General features: G+C 29.9%; 1 protein-coding gene and 1 long non-coding RNA gene across 8 annotated transcripts; both read left to right on the forward strand.

Annotated features, from left to right (window-relative positions):
• The first annotated feature begins 28 nt into the window (after positions 1-28).
• LOC118446502 (uncharacterized) lies at positions 29-2,624 on the forward strand. Its single transcript, XM_085659217.1, has 2 exons — positions 29-156; positions 1,613-2,624. The coding sequence occupies exons 1-2, from the start codon at positions 139-141 to the stop codon at positions 2,363-2,365; spliced, it is 771 nt and encodes a 256-aa protein (XP_085515343.1). The 5' UTR covers positions 29-138; the 3' UTR covers positions 2,366-2,624.
• A 3,343-nt stretch (positions 2,625-5,967) lies between these two features.
• Positions 5,968-10,993, forward strand: LOC118446501 (uncharacterized). 7 transcript variants are annotated; one of them, XR_014982607.1, is made up of 5 exons: positions 5,968-7,074; positions 7,304-7,576; positions 7,679-8,028; positions 8,239-8,342; positions 10,835-10,993. It is a non-coding gene; the product is annotated as an uncharacterized LOC118446501 (long non-coding RNA). The 7 variants fall into 7 exon arrangements; XR_014982602.1 differs by having other exon boundaries at positions 7,679-10,734; XR_014982604.1 differs by having other exon boundaries at positions 7,679-8,342; positions 8,914-10,993.
• The last annotated feature ends 4,930 nt before the right edge of the window (positions 10,994-15,923 follow it).

The raw sequence follows: 15,923 nt of genomic DNA on the forward strand, positions 1-15,923 counted from the left end.
ATACTAAGAAACAGACCAATAGGATTATTCGAAAGATTCTTGAGTTTCTGTAGTACTTCAATTGGCCGAGGGCTGAGCCACGATGCACTATATAACGGGAGACAAGATTTCATCGGACTATTACCCACAAAGTCATTCATGATAGTAGATGTCAAGGTTCTGACTTCTTACGGAATATAATACGAAGAGACAAAATGTTATTTATATACAATCTAAGCATTATCTGCCACATTTTGTCGGACAATTATTAGATTGATGCGTATGAAATGTCGGATTTTCTTTAAATGTGAACATTTGTCTCCCTGTTTTTGTTATGCTTATGTTTTTGACATAACCTGATTTATAGTCGTACTGTCTATTGTCAGAGTCACATTTTAGCAAAGATTTTCTTAAAAGTGTTCCCTTTTGTTATTTGCTTTGAATTTTACACCGATATGAATTCAACCGATATTCGTGTAATTTTCTTATATGAGTATAAACTTGGTAATAATACTGCAAAAGCTGCACGCAATATAAATCAGGCTTTTGGGGAGAATGTTGTGAACGATCGAAAAGTGCAACGTTGGTTTGAAAAATTTCGGTCTGGTGATTTTTCCCTGCAAAATGAACCGCGTGGAAAACCCGAAAGGTCTGTGAAAAATGATGCTCTGAAAGCATTGGTGGAAACGAATCCAACTGTTTCTTCAAGGGAACTTGCTGCTAGAATGAAAGTTGACCATACAACAATATTGCGACATTTTTCTGAAATTGGCAAGGTGAAAAAAATGGATAAGTGAATACCACACGAATTAACCGAGCGAAATAAGCTGGATCGCTTGAACGTATGCTCATTATTGCTAACCTGATTTAATGGAGATCCATTTTCCGATCGGATCATTATTTGTAATGAAAAATGGGTTCTTTACGACAATAGGAAAAGGTGTGCTCGGTGGCTTGATAGGGATGAGGCTTGTGTTCATACTCCATGGCCATTACTTCATCCACGGAAAATTTTAATCACAGTTTGGTGGAATGTGAGTAATGAGTAGTGAGTTTGGTGGAATGAGTAATATACTACTCATTCCTTCGAATTGGAATGACAATTACAGCCGAAAAGTATTGCCAGTACATTGAAGAAATGCATGAAAAATTGAAAATTATACCCCAATCACTTGTTAATCGGCATGGCCCAATACTTCTCCATGACAACGCTCGGCCGTATACATCGTACAAAACAATTGCGAAATTAAATAAATTAAAATATGAAATTTTGCAGCACCCACCTTATTCACCGGATCTTTCGCCAACCGACTTTCATTTATTTAAACATTTAGAACTGTTTTTACGGGCTAAACAGTACGAAAATGAAGACAGTCTGAAAAATGCCATATCAGAGTTCATTGATTCTAAAGATCAGGATTTTTTCAAGACAGGCATCTATGCATTAAAATCTCGTCGGGAAAAGTATATTGAAGTAAATGGAGCATATTCTGATTAAATAAACAGCTTTTGGAAAAAGATATGCAGTTTAATATATTCACTTAAGAATCCGACATTTCATTAGCACCAACCTGATACCAGCTGTACATCTTTGAATTTATTTTTTATTTGATTTGCAATATTTGCACTATAGGGTATAATGGAAGATACGGCAACTAATAGTGTAAATACAACGGTTGAAAGTAACACCGAGAACGTGAAGCCTACTCCGAGAAAGGATACAAAAGCGAAAGCACAACGATCGAAATCGTCGCATCCTCCAACCTCTAAAATGGTTACTGCTGCTATTAAAGAATTAAAAGATCGTAAAGGCTCGTCGTTGCAAGCTATTAAAAAGTATATCGTTGCTACTTACAAAGTTGACGGTGAAAAAGTAGCACCGTTTATAAGACGATATTTAAAGACTGCAGTATCATCTGGTTTCGTTGTACAAACTAAAGGAAAAGGTGCATCAGGATCCTTTAAACTTTCAACTGAAATCGCCAAGGCGAAACCTCAAAGATCTAAGAAGAAAAGAGCTACGGATATATCTGTGGAGAAAAAGAATGCAGTAGCAAATAAACCAGTCAATAGTAACAAGAAAGCTAAAACCTCCCCAAAAAAGACCCCCGAGACTGCAAAGAAATCTGTAGATCAAAAGAAAGCTACTAAAGTAACGTCTCCTAAATCTGGTGCTACTAAAGCCGGTGTTAAGACCATTGTTAAAGCTGGTGTTAAAACTGCTGCAGCTGCTGCTAATGCCGCTGAAAAGAAAACAATGAAAAAGACGGCGGCACAAGCCAAAACTATATCAAAAACAAAGAAAACTGCAAAGGCACCAGCCGCTAAAACTAAAACTCCCAAACCGAAAAAAGCTACAACCAACAAAGCTACTGTTAAGAAATAATTCTTTAGACATAAGTACGGAAATGGTCCTTTTCAGGGCCACAAATATTTTTTTTAAACAGTAATAATTTCGATATTTCACTTATTTTTATAAAATGTTTATTTTATAAATTTCTCCTTAATTTTTAAGAATTACCATACCTTCGTTAATAACATAATCATATTGCTTTTTAATCTACAATTTAATTTCTAAGAATAACAATGTATATATGTAAAATATTTGAAGCTATATCATGTTTGAGATGTAATTTTAAGAAGTAGTTAAATGCTTTTGCATTAGATTAATACGCAACATAACATGACGTGATAAATTTCGGTATAAACTAAGATCTATTAAAAAATATGTATAGTTTATTTTTGTTCATTTTACTTTGGTTTACGGTGAAGCTTCAATTTATACGTTCAATGGATAAAAATTAATTACATTTGAACGTGAAAAAGCTATACAAATTACCTATTATTGTTCGTACAAGTTTCCCCCTTTCCTTTTTTACTCAATGGTAGTATAGATTTTGAGGTTTGTGCTATGCTCTATAACTCAGACGAATTCCTCAAATATGTTCTTTCGCTAATCCCTTTTTTTCTTTTTTTTTTTCACCTTTCCCTATCTGACGATTTACAAATATCCTTGAGAAAATATACCATAAATACATCTATAAAAATAAGAATCGAAAAGCAAAATTGAAGAGTAATCCTACTAATCCTCAAAATGATAAAAATTAATTGAACATAATATGAATCCTCAGAATTTGTTTGATTTTTATTTTGCAAAAAATTATCAATCCATAGAAAAATTCTTACATTATTCGATTGTTGAAACTAATATGCAACAGTTCCATTTCAGGTTTGTAATTATTTTGTAAATAATTACTTTATTATTTACAATTTATTGTGATTAATATATGATTTATTTAGATTTTTTTTTCGTGCAATCAATATTGAAAAATAAATTGTTGATAAAAAAATATATCGTTCAAAAGCGAGAAAAATTAATTAATGGCTAAAACAATTAAGGATTAATAACTTTTCAATTAATATAACTTGGTCAATTAATATAATAATTAATACAGATATTTCTTAAAAAATTTTTCAGAAGCGAACGTTTTAGCTATAGATACAGAATTAATAATTAAATGACGATTCCAGGTAAAGATGCAAATCTAAACTCTTTCGTTGAACTTTTTTCAAATTTTCAATGTTTATTCTGGATTCTTACGTCTATTTATATTTCTTAAATATTTTACTTGTGATACAACATTTTTACTTGTGATCTCTAATGGAGATATGTCACAAGTAAATAGATGGATGGACGCTCAAAAAAATGTAAAAAATTTTTGTCAAAACCAGATTGGAATTTTGTTAAAATAGGATAAAGATGTGATAAAGACAGATTATATTCTATATTGTTGTATTTTTGTAAGTGCAAATAATAGTACAAATCTAATAGTACAAGTCAATTTCACTTCTTTCTAGCTCTTTTACTTTTACCTGAATATGTTCTGCGTTGCTGTCCTTTGCTTATGTTTGTAATAGTATTATACAAGCCTATTTAGCTTTCCCGTTCTTGTACTTACCTAGATATATCCTGCATTGCTATCCATTGCTTATATATAATTATAGTATACAAGCCAATTTCACTTTCTCGCTTTTTTACTTTCCTGGATGTATCCTCCATTATCATCCTTTGGTTATAGCTCTAATATTATCATATAAGTACATTTTATTTTCCTGCTTTTTCATTTGTCCGAATATATTCTACATTGTCTTTCTTTGTTTATGGTTGTAATAGTATTATACAAGCCAATTTCACTTTCCTATTTTTTTATTTACCTAATTATATCCAGCGTTGCTGTCCTTTGCTTATGGTTCCAATAATGTACAAATTAATTTAAATTCTTCCCTGGTTTTTGTCTACGTGAAATATTATTTAATCAAATGAATATGAATGAAACTGAAAATTTTTTGTTAAATTAATATATTCATTATTTTCAAAAAGAAAAAAAGAAGAATCTTATACTATTAAATGACTAATTCTTGTATATTTGTATGATTCTATATATATTAATTTTATCTTGAAAACAAGTTTGAGAATTTTAATGAAATGTACGCGAATTTACAGTTTGTAGATGCGAGAAAATAATTTAGCTAGCTCTCGACTTTAGGAAAATTCATAGTAGTCCCCAACTTGGGATACGTACTTGGTTTTTAGGAGTATTAGGAGAGTAAGAAAAAAATTGAATAATACAGAATACAACTATTTTTTTAATGTTAAAGGAATATAACTTAGAAAAATTTGCTGTCAAGTGGTATGAAAGTCAATAATGGTCGGGAACCACTAATTTAGAAGATTAAATAACCGGATAAAATATAATTGATATTTTTATTTTTTTTACACACTCTTGTTGGTCTGACGTAGAAAACATTGATTATAATTTTGTTAATAAAACCGGTACCAAAATAATAATAACTTTTTAAAATCTCTTCTTACAATTATCTCGAAAATTGTAATAATAAAATAGGAAAAAAAATGTTCTCGAAAAAATTACCGTTCAGTGTAAATAAGATAAGCGATATTTTTCAAATATTTCGATTTTTATAACTATAAGAAGGTACAATCGAAAAATACCAATATAATATTATAATCGAAAGAAACCAATACAATATTTTATATTTTGATAGGTGACTTTGTTTAGATCCCGTTATGTGAATACATTATTGCTCGAACAATAAAATTGAGAAAAGATAAGACTTATGTCAATAATCTTAGTTTGAAATTTTCGCTCGTCACTTGTTTTATTCGAAGAGATTCGAAATTTTTAATTTTTAATTTCTTACATTAAATATATTCATATATTGTTGCGATTTTTATATATTTGTTTGCTAATAATATAAGCACGCATCCAAAAGAAAGATGCCAAGCCTATTTAGTCAATCAATATGCATTATCGGTAAGTAATCTCATTAAAAATTTTTGGTTTATCCATGTAGTGTCTTTTTACGGTTTTGTGACGATGAATATACAATAACATACAAAATCTTTAATTCCAAAAACAAAAATATTCAAATTACGAAAGAAAAGAGAAAAGATAATATCTCAATGTAAACTCATAATAATAATACTATGAACTTGTTAAAATAAACAACATAAAATAAATTAAACAGATATTATTAATATTATTAATCTTTTTATTCAGTTAATTTTAAATTAGCCAATAAATTTTTGAAATAATAATAATAATAATAATAATAATAATAATAATAAATAATAAAACAGATTTAACATAATATAATAAGAAAACGATACGTGGCAGAATGTATATTCGTTAAAATTTTATTTATTGTTTAGATTAGATTGTTAGGTTATTAGAAAAGATCATTTTCATGATAATTTTCGAAAAATTTTGCTAAATGGAAATGATTTTATCGTTAGTGAAATGTTTTTTAAGTTATTGACCACAGAAAACGAATACTAATTACAATATAGAATTCTTACTGAGTTGCTACATTCTCTGATTGGTGCGTTGCATTTGGTGGGAGTAGACTAGGTTGCCTAGTATAAATATGACGAGTAAGCAAAGGTAATCATTCCAGTGCTCACTGCACAGTCGCGTTCGAACATTAGGATGAGTAAGACGTTTGTCGTTATCTGTAATATTTGGTATGTGTTGATCGTAGCTTACGGGGTGAATTTTCTCCATGACGTCACATTACTCCCACTGCCAGATACGTCTATGTGACATGAATTATGATACGTCGTCGCACCTACCTAACTTAACCTAACTCTCAATCCAATTTTGTACTGATAATAATTTACATAATATAAATAACTTAAAAATAAAACAATAGTAGAATATTAAATAATATTTTATAATATATTTTTTGCCAAAGAGTTATTATTTAGAAGAAAATATTGATTTATCTGGCAGTACTTATACAAACATGAAACGTTATTTATGAAATGTGGCCATTATCTTCCATCATCGTTTAATCCTCGTAGAATATATTTCGTTTGCATTAAAGTCTTATATACGTCTTTAAATATGGAATATCAAAGAAGGCATTTCCGACATATAATACTTCATTGTTTTAAAAAAGACCACAGTGTTAAAGATACCACAGCTGAGATTTGCACCGTATATTGTAGTGGTTCTCTAAGTATTCAGACAATTCGCTTTTGGTTTAAGAGGTTTGAAAAGGATAATTTTAATTTAGAAGATTAACGCAGCAGCCGCTCTAGCAATACGGATACTGAACTAATGAAGACTGTTGTTGATGAAAATCTGCGATATAACATTCGTGAATCGCCAAATATTTTAAACATTTCACGAACAACAGTGCATAATCATTTTTTAGAAATCGGCTAGTTTAATTGCTCTGAATTATGGATTCCGCCTCAGAGAACAACCTCGAGCATGTTTCGAGCAGTGATTTTCTTCTTCAGCAAAGTAAGATCGATCCATTTTTGGTTAGATTGATTACTGAGGATGAGATGTGGATTACTTATGAAAATATTACACGTAAATAACCTTCGTCCAGTGGTAATTTTACGGTAACAAGATCTGATCTTCACCTGAAGAAAGTTATGATGTCCATTTGGGGGGATTGCAAGGATGTCATATATTATAAACTGCTTTTACCAGATGAAACAATTAATTCAGTGAAATATTGTTCCCAATTGGACAAATTGAAGGAACCAATCATTACAAACAGGTAAGAACGAACAAATGAGGCGTCGTTTATCAGTAACGCCAGGCCCCATGTATCTTTAGTCATTAGAAACAAATTGTTATCATTTAATTGAGATGTCCTCATCCGACATACTCTCCGGATAGTGCCCCATGTGATTATTGCTTATTTTTTTACATTAAACCATTCTCTTTGCGCTAAACAATTGAGTACAATAAATGACAAAAGTGTTCCTAAAACGATATTTTGATAGCAAACCTCAGAAGTTTTAAAAGAATGCTAGTCTGCAGCTTCCAGAGAGATGGAGAAAGATAATCAAGAAAAATGGAGAACACAATGCAGATATAAAATAATATAAAACAAAAAAAATTTTGTTTATGACAATTTTTGTTTATGACAAGCTAATATTTCCAAACGTATCGAAGATTTAAAAGTTGCTAAGTTGAAGAGAAAATCAGCAAAACTTTCGTGATTCTGAGCTCTTGAAGAAGATTATATAGAAGAAGAAATAGAAAAATACAATTAAGTAAGTACCTGTAAAGTCAGCAAATATCATAGACCCTATTAATATATTTATTTATATGCATATATAACATTAAACAAGCATTTAGGAATGACTTCTCTATAGCATTATTACAGGATCTAGAAATTGTAATTTCTCAAGATGCAGAGAGAAAAAAAAGTGAAACCAATCGTAATTAATATTTTTCCAGTATGGCTGGTTTCTTAAAAGCAAAGAAACTTCGATGAAAATGCTCAATATATTTATTATATATGAGACGTGAGCTCGCGTGTGTATGTCTTACATTATATACGTATTTCTGCTACAATGGAAAAGAAACCACAAAAAAGGCAATACAAGAACTATATTTATCAAAAACGAAAAAAATTCCAAAAGTACTAACCACTAAAATTAAAATTTCAAAACCGGAAGAAGCTACGACTAACAAAGTCGCTACTAAAAAATAATTCTATCAGGTATTATATGAATATATTCAGGTTATATATAATTATTTCAAGAAAACACATACAAATGGCTCTTTTCAGTGCCATACATTTTCTTTCTACAAATGAGGATAATCTCGGTTCGCCATCTATTTTTACAAATTTTTTATTTAATAAATTGCATATTAATTTCTATCATTTATCATACCTTCATTAATAACATTGCTGTTTAAATTGCAATAGGATTTCTCTCAAGGAAAGTATTTTGTATAGTAATAAACGATCTTGAGAGAAAGGTCTAATGGATCATCAATGGAAGATATATACTATGCATGCCACATGTTCAGGTACGGACATAAACCTGCAATTCTTAAATTTCATGAGTTCGAAAATTTCTTTCATATGATTTTGTCGGATTTCTAACTATTAACTTTACACTTTTGCTAATTACAAAATAACACAATATTTTCATGTATATAAGCTATTTACTTTTCAATATACAAATTATTATGATCACAAGTTTAGTTTAATAACTTTTAAAAAATTATTTATGTTCAAAAAATAAACAAATTTAGAATTAAATGTTTTATGAAATATAAAGTATATTTATTGTTGTTTCTTATGAAAAAGTCAATGGTGCTGTTTTTTTTTCTACTAGATTTGCAATGTCTAATTAAATGTTTGAAATATGTATGAATTAATTTGGTTCGACATTCAATCAATTTCGATAAGTTTAGAAAAGACTAGTAAAATTAACATACTTAATTTTGTTTTATAAACGTTCTTTTTTGTTAAAATTAATTTTAATTGATTATATTTCGTACATACAGTCTAACATCGCTTTTTCTTTTCTTTATTTTTTACATTACTAGTAAATTTATTTACAGTAAAGGTCTGATTAATGATGTATGATTCCAGGAAATAATGTTTTGAAAGATAAATCCGTACTTACGATTTAATTGACTCGTCCAATCTAGACAGATTTTGTGTTAAAATATAATTTTCCAGAAACGCTATCACAATTAAAAGCTGAAGCAAATAAAAAAAAATTCTGAAATTCTGAAAGGGAAATTTTGGTACATAAAATTCGTTAAGAGGTCACATCCATCTAAAATTTTTTTTTGAACTATCTAAATGGTTCAAAATGTTAAAAGTATGTCGTCAAAATTTTACTTCGATATCCATAAAGTTATAGAATTTCGAGTAAAACGCATTCGAATGTTCAAACATTCGAGCTTTGTGCTACCTGGCTTTGTATCCACGGAAAACTTACATTATCATTATTTTGAATATTATCTGCCGTTTCAGAAATTGGTCAAGAAATATTCTTTTTATAACTTTGATTAATGTTCATAAAAATATGTGATATACGCCAATTATTTCGAAAAATCTAGAACAGCAGTAGATTGATTATAAAAATTGCGACAAATATTGTTTTATGCATTTTCAACAAAAATGCCACGCTACATGTTTACTACTGATGCAAACGTTAAATATCGATATTACAGTCGAAATTGCGTTACATGCTGTTAGTACATCAAGCCTGAAAACGTATCCATGTGTAACTGATATTCAAATGTAAAAGATCACACTCGAAGGGAGATTTTTTATAGACGTCAACAATCCCTTTCCATGAACATGCAATTGTTGCTGAACAATTCCAGAATCCTACTCCATATATTTCTCAAAAGAAATAAAGTCAACATAGTCCTGGAATTGATGACCAGAGAAAGTTAAAAATTCTTCACTTACATAACAACAATAGTACCATATTTGAAATTTCAAATGCTTTATTTTCGGTGCGTTGTTTTTCGAAGTCACTAGTCATGACATTTGAAAAATCACTCGATGGATCATTTTCAAATTTACAAGATACATTTAGAAACGTTTAGAAGTTTTACTTTTACAATTTTAACTTTTTCTGTTTTTAATAGATTTTTGTTTTTTAATAATTACGTAAAACATGACTTTTCTCATAAATATTTCATGTTTCAAATCGTCGCCATATTATAAAAAAGGATCAATTTTGAAAATCGCTGATCGTCAAATATTCATCTTTAATTTAAATAAACCATTTCGTTTTTCGATTTCAAATGAATCGTTTCAGTTAGAGTATTCAGCTCTGAACATCTCAAAATAAAAATTGTCGTTTATCTCCGGTCATATTTTTTTTGTTTTCCAATATTTTTAGATGATTTTTTTTATAAAGTTTCGCAATATATGTGCATTGAAATAAAAAATATTTCGTTCCATTTGTACTTACGTTTCTGAGAACAAAAATTTCAAATTTCAACTTTTTTTTTCGGATCTGTAAATGGATTTGTACAGAATTTTATATTAGATTTTATATGTATAGAAAAGAGACATTTGTAGCGAATATAATATAAAAAAAACATGATTAAAAAATGAATAAGCTACCTCGTGGAAATAAAATTGGATAGATCTAAAAAGCCATGATACATTAAAAATATTGTAGAAAGTTTAAAAACAATACCATTTCTATTTTTAGGCAAAGTGACATTTAATATTTATGTGAGTATGTATGAATGTTCCACGTTATGTAAAATTATACTGTATTATGCAAATATTGTGTACAATTTGTAAACTTTTTATCAAAACTGTATTTGTAAATGTCGAATTAAGCAAGTGTTACATGTAAGATAAACATGATGTCATACTTAGAGATAAAAAAATTCAGTAACTTGCAAAAATTATAATCCACCTGAATTCTGTAGTACTGTAAGTAAATTTTTCTGAATTCATCTGTCGATGTTCTTGAAACGAATTAAATTATTTTTCATAACTAACTTATTTATTAATTTAATTATTTTCATCTTAGGTATGTAGAAGAGGATGTGTATACATACGGGGATATATATTTAACAACAAAGGAAAATGTGTTTTACCTAGTAAATGTTAATCTCTCATCTCAGTGAAAAATGTACTTGGAGAAGTTCTGTGAAAACATCTAATTTAATTAGGTGGAAAAACCCACATATGTACTGGAATAATAAAATGTAATTATGGTATAATTCTTGAAACATCTTTTTCTTACATCTGAAATCTGTTTTATTTTCATAGATATATTACAATGTTTATCGATTAAATAGTCATTTATTTATATAATCAATTATTTTGATTGGATATTTTAATAATATATTATTTACAATGATTTTTAATTCACAATTATTTAACTTGCTAACATATTATATTTACTAAAGTGTATGTATGTATATGTGTTTGTATAAGTTATATAGGATAATGCCGAATGAGAAGGTTCTGTAGAAAATGACTCGATCTCATATATTTTAAATTTGGTCCGATTTTCAGATATTTATAATGGTAAAAGATTATTACAAGATTCATTAATGGTACTCTTCGTTTGTTTTCGATTGAGAAATTAGTTATTTTTCATATAAAAATTAAATGTTCTGAAAAATATTCTGATTATTCTTTAAATTATAATTTTTTACTAACCACTCACCAGAAAATAATTATTTTTTTGAATACAGTACAGAGAAAAAAAGGAAGAAATAAAGATAGAAGTAGAAAAAGTAATAGAATAACAGGAAGAAAAGAGATGTCGGAGAATCTATGCAAGGATAGATAAGAATGATTTCCAAGGTGGCAAGTTTTCAAAACTACGGATCTTCGTTGCATATTGGTTTTTCTATCCATATTCCAATTCGCTGTTTGGTCTCTTAACAAACAAATTGTCGATTTTACGAATGTTGAACTATCGGAGATTCTAGAAAACGAATGAGAGAAAACGAAGATAAGGGAAGAGAAAGATCAAAGGAAACACTCAAAAACTGATAGAGAAACAGAAATAAATGAGGAGAAGGAGAAGAAACTAAAACGAAATATCGCGATGTTACGAGCGATAGCAAAATAATTTTCCTTTTGATTTACTCTTTCTCTCTCTTTCTCTCTCTCTCTCTCTCTCTCTCTCTCTCTCTCTCTCTCTCTCTCTCTCTCTTTCTCCTTCCTCTCTCTTTCAAGTTTATCTGCAATTCGTGCTATGACTATATAAGGACGAATAGACGCTTTGTGCACTTAACCCTTTCGCTCCGACGGGCGTACATATACGCCTTCGAAGAATGACCATTCATGTACGAAGAGCATATATATACGTTCATACCATATATATTTTGATTTTACATTTTACATGAGATATTTTTGTTAATCGAGTATCTGGCAACGCTGCATGCAAAAAGAAAGAGCCGTTGACAAAATTGATATTGTTTTAAAATCTGTTGAATGCATTTCGTAAAAGTTTAGAATGGTATAAAAAATATTTTTTTCACGTGCTAGACATGGTTGTGTGGAATGCATATTGTTTATTCCAATCAGAAACTGCGACAAAATTACCGTTTGCTAAATTTCATTTAACTCTTATACGATAATTATTGTAAACATACGGGAAACAAAAATCAGATATGAAATGTTCAATTGCACGAAATAATAATAATCCTGAAAGAGTTACTGAAAGGCATTTTCCGTCTATATATTCGAATGAGGCGTCAAAAAAAAAATCCAGTTCGAAAATGTGTCATCTGTAGTAAACGAGGAAAAAGACGTGAGCCGAAATACTATTGTTCAAAATGTAATGTTGGATTATGTGTGGTCCCATGCTTTAAAATTTATCATACCAAAGTTGATTATTAATATTATGTTCGGCTTTAAATACTTTAGTAATTTCGTTGTATTAAAAAATATTACATGACCATTATAATATAATAATAAAATATTAAAAAAAAATAAATTTTTATTATACATTTTTATATTTTAGAAAGTAAGATGATATTACTGAATATAATAAATGTCATTGTAAAATTTAGAGAACAAGAAACGATTTCTAATTACTTCGTAGCATTCCATACTTCAGTGTCAACTGAACACAGTAATGCGGTCCGTTCACAGCGATCACATTGTGGTGCAAGCGCTCCGTACTGAAAGGGTTAATACGTTCGATATCACAATTGTTCAGCATTTATTTATGCAAGACGACTTTTTTGGTGGAAAGAGAAGAGATCCCTCTTTCTGAGGCAACGAATGAACAAGCGATGACGAACAAAGAAAAAGATTTTTCTAAGAGTGATTCGTCCAGTTTCAAAGTAAAAATAGTCATCCCCGATCCTGACATAGATACGAGGTCGCTAACGGAGATTGTTATCCTGGAATCGTCTGATATCAAATACCAAATAAATATAATAATACAAAATATGCATAATAATACTATATATACACAATAATACCATAATCGGTAGGATGGTTTAGAGAGATAAATTTGTTGACGCACACGTGTGTCTCTATTGTTTAGTGTAGTTTGTCTTAAGGGTTATATATCATTATTGGAAATATTTATCCGTGGGAACCTATTGGATATTAACTAACAAAGCGCATAGATAAAAACACGTGGTCACCTTTGTCTAGGCCTAGGCATTCTTAGTAAAGTATCCAGGTTTTGATAATGTCAATCTGGCCAATAAGTAAATAACGAAAGTAGACGCCTAGGCGCGATAAGCTAAGGGTTATCTGGCTTCTAGCTTTGTAATATCCATTGTTAATCTTTAATCACAAACCACTAGAACAAAGGGGCAGACATGGAATGTTTAACACGTTGACTGCCGCGCGAATTTTACGTGACTTGCGCAAGGCGCCAACATAAATTTTTTAGTATGCGATGCATATTATGTTCAAATATTATTTACAGCAGATAAGGTGTAAGGAGTTGTATAAACGTATCTTATGCAATTTTCGTGGTGGAGGTTACCGGTGGCCCCCAAGGCACTGTAGACCATTTTGCTCGTATGAGAAGCCAAAAATGGTAGTAGATTATAATTTAGGGAAATCTTCAATTGATTTGTCTGTTCAAATGACTGCTTATAGTTCACCATTGCGAAAAACTATATAGTGGTATAGATAATTGGCAATGGAGCTTTTACTGAATGCTTGTGTTGTAAATTCAATGGTGTTATACAAACAAGCAACTTGAAAAAATATTTCAGTCACTGATTTTAAGATGAAGTTAGCGATGTATTTAGTGAAATGTTTTGATGATGAAGATTCCATTTCATCAACTAATTGCATACAGTAAAAACGTCGTCATGATCTTAAAAGGGAACCGGGAAGAATACGAAATGTAAGACAATTTTGCAAAGAGTGCTACGAAAAAAATTCAAAATAGCTAGGAAAAATGAGAGCAAAGAATTGCACTAAAAAAGTGGCGATATATTGTGCCGACTATCCTAGTTCACCTTTTCTTTGCCTACCGTGTTTCAATATGCCTCATCGTTATGTGTACAAATAATATATATATTTTCCTTGTATTAATAAAATTATAATTACATGTTCTGTACGGCATTAATTTTTTTGAACCACTGTGGAATCAATGTTATTACTTAAAAAGTTTATTGGATCGATGTTTACCCTAATTATGTATTTTCGCTATTCTTTGTGTCGCCTGTCACTGATGACTCCCATGGCAGTCAACGTGATAAACATTGATGATGACAAGTATAAGGGTAAAGACGATGACGATAACAATGACGATGATAACGCTAAGAAGCGCAGAAATTCACTAAGAATAAGAAAAAAAATTACAAAGACGATGACTACGATAATGATAGCAACGATCGAAAACATAAAAGAGAAGATCTTTTGAACTAAGGGCGGAAGAAAAAAATCTATGTTATTCGAGATGGTAAAAGTATCCTCTTTGAAATGATTTCCGAAGCATCGTTGAGTGGTTCGATATTCAAGGAAAAGTAAGAGCATACGCAACGGTTGCAATCTTACTACGATCTTACACGAGAAGAATACAAAGAATTTCTTTATTATAAATTCTCTTCGTTTAACTTTATTCAAGATCGATAAAAACTATGAACCATTTTTTTCTTTTTTTTCTTTCTATGGAAAGAGAGCAACAAGTGAGTGAGTCGACATATACGTATTGGATTTTTGGCCGATCGCTGCAAACGCGATGTAACATGGCACAGCATGGCACAGAACGTCATAGCCGAGCACTTGACTGTATTTTTGTTTCCTCAAGGTTATCTCATTTGAGATTACTCTATTCCGGTTGTTAAATTATTCAAATTTGTCTCGTTTTTGATTCCAGGATACGTTATCGACTCGTTTGCTCATTCTCATTTTCTCATTCTCTTCCCTTGATTTCTTCGGTCCATAAAAAGTAATCTTTCACCCTTCCTAAAATCGCTGCTTAACGCCTACACTTATATATTTGTAGATCAAAGATAGGTCATTACAAATCTTTATTCCGACGATTTAAGACTCATCTAAAGCAAACGTTATGCAGATAATTTGACCAAAACAAATCATTTTAACCGTCGTATTTTTTGGAAAAAATTGTCTTTAATAAGTCTCTGACCTGATAAGTGATATATATTAAGTATCAGAAGAAACATCATTAAGAAAAGCCTAAGCCTATATTAATATGCAATGTGGGAATATGATGATGTAGATCTAAAGATAAAATGAATGACGCATTAAAAATATTCTAGAAAATATAACACATTCCCTCACAAAAAAGTGACATTTAATATTTATGAATATACCGCGTTTTGTAAAATTGTAAAAATGCATATACTATATACAACTTATGAATTACGTTTCATCAAAACTTCATTTATAACCATTATGTTATATAAAGGTTACATATAAAACAAATAAGATAAGCCATATACAAAGATAAAAACAATTCGCAGATATAAATTGTAGCGCATGAACGACATTCGCAGCAGTTTCAATTTTAAAATAGTTCTAGAATTTGGAATGGTTTTAAATCATCATGTTTCGCGCTTCAACAATCATTTTTTCTTTCGCTCTTTACATCCAATGTAAGTTTTACAATATATCGATTTAACAATAAACAATGATAATTACACAATAATTCGTATGCTACT

Source organism: Vespa mandarinia, chromosome 9 (genome assembly GCF_050613455.1).
Source record: "Vespa mandarinia isolate Hongniang chromosome 9, ASM5061345v1, whole genome shotgun sequence".
NCBI classification, from domain to species: domain Eukaryota; kingdom Metazoa; phylum Arthropoda; class Insecta; order Hymenoptera; family Vespidae; genus Vespa; species Vespa mandarinia.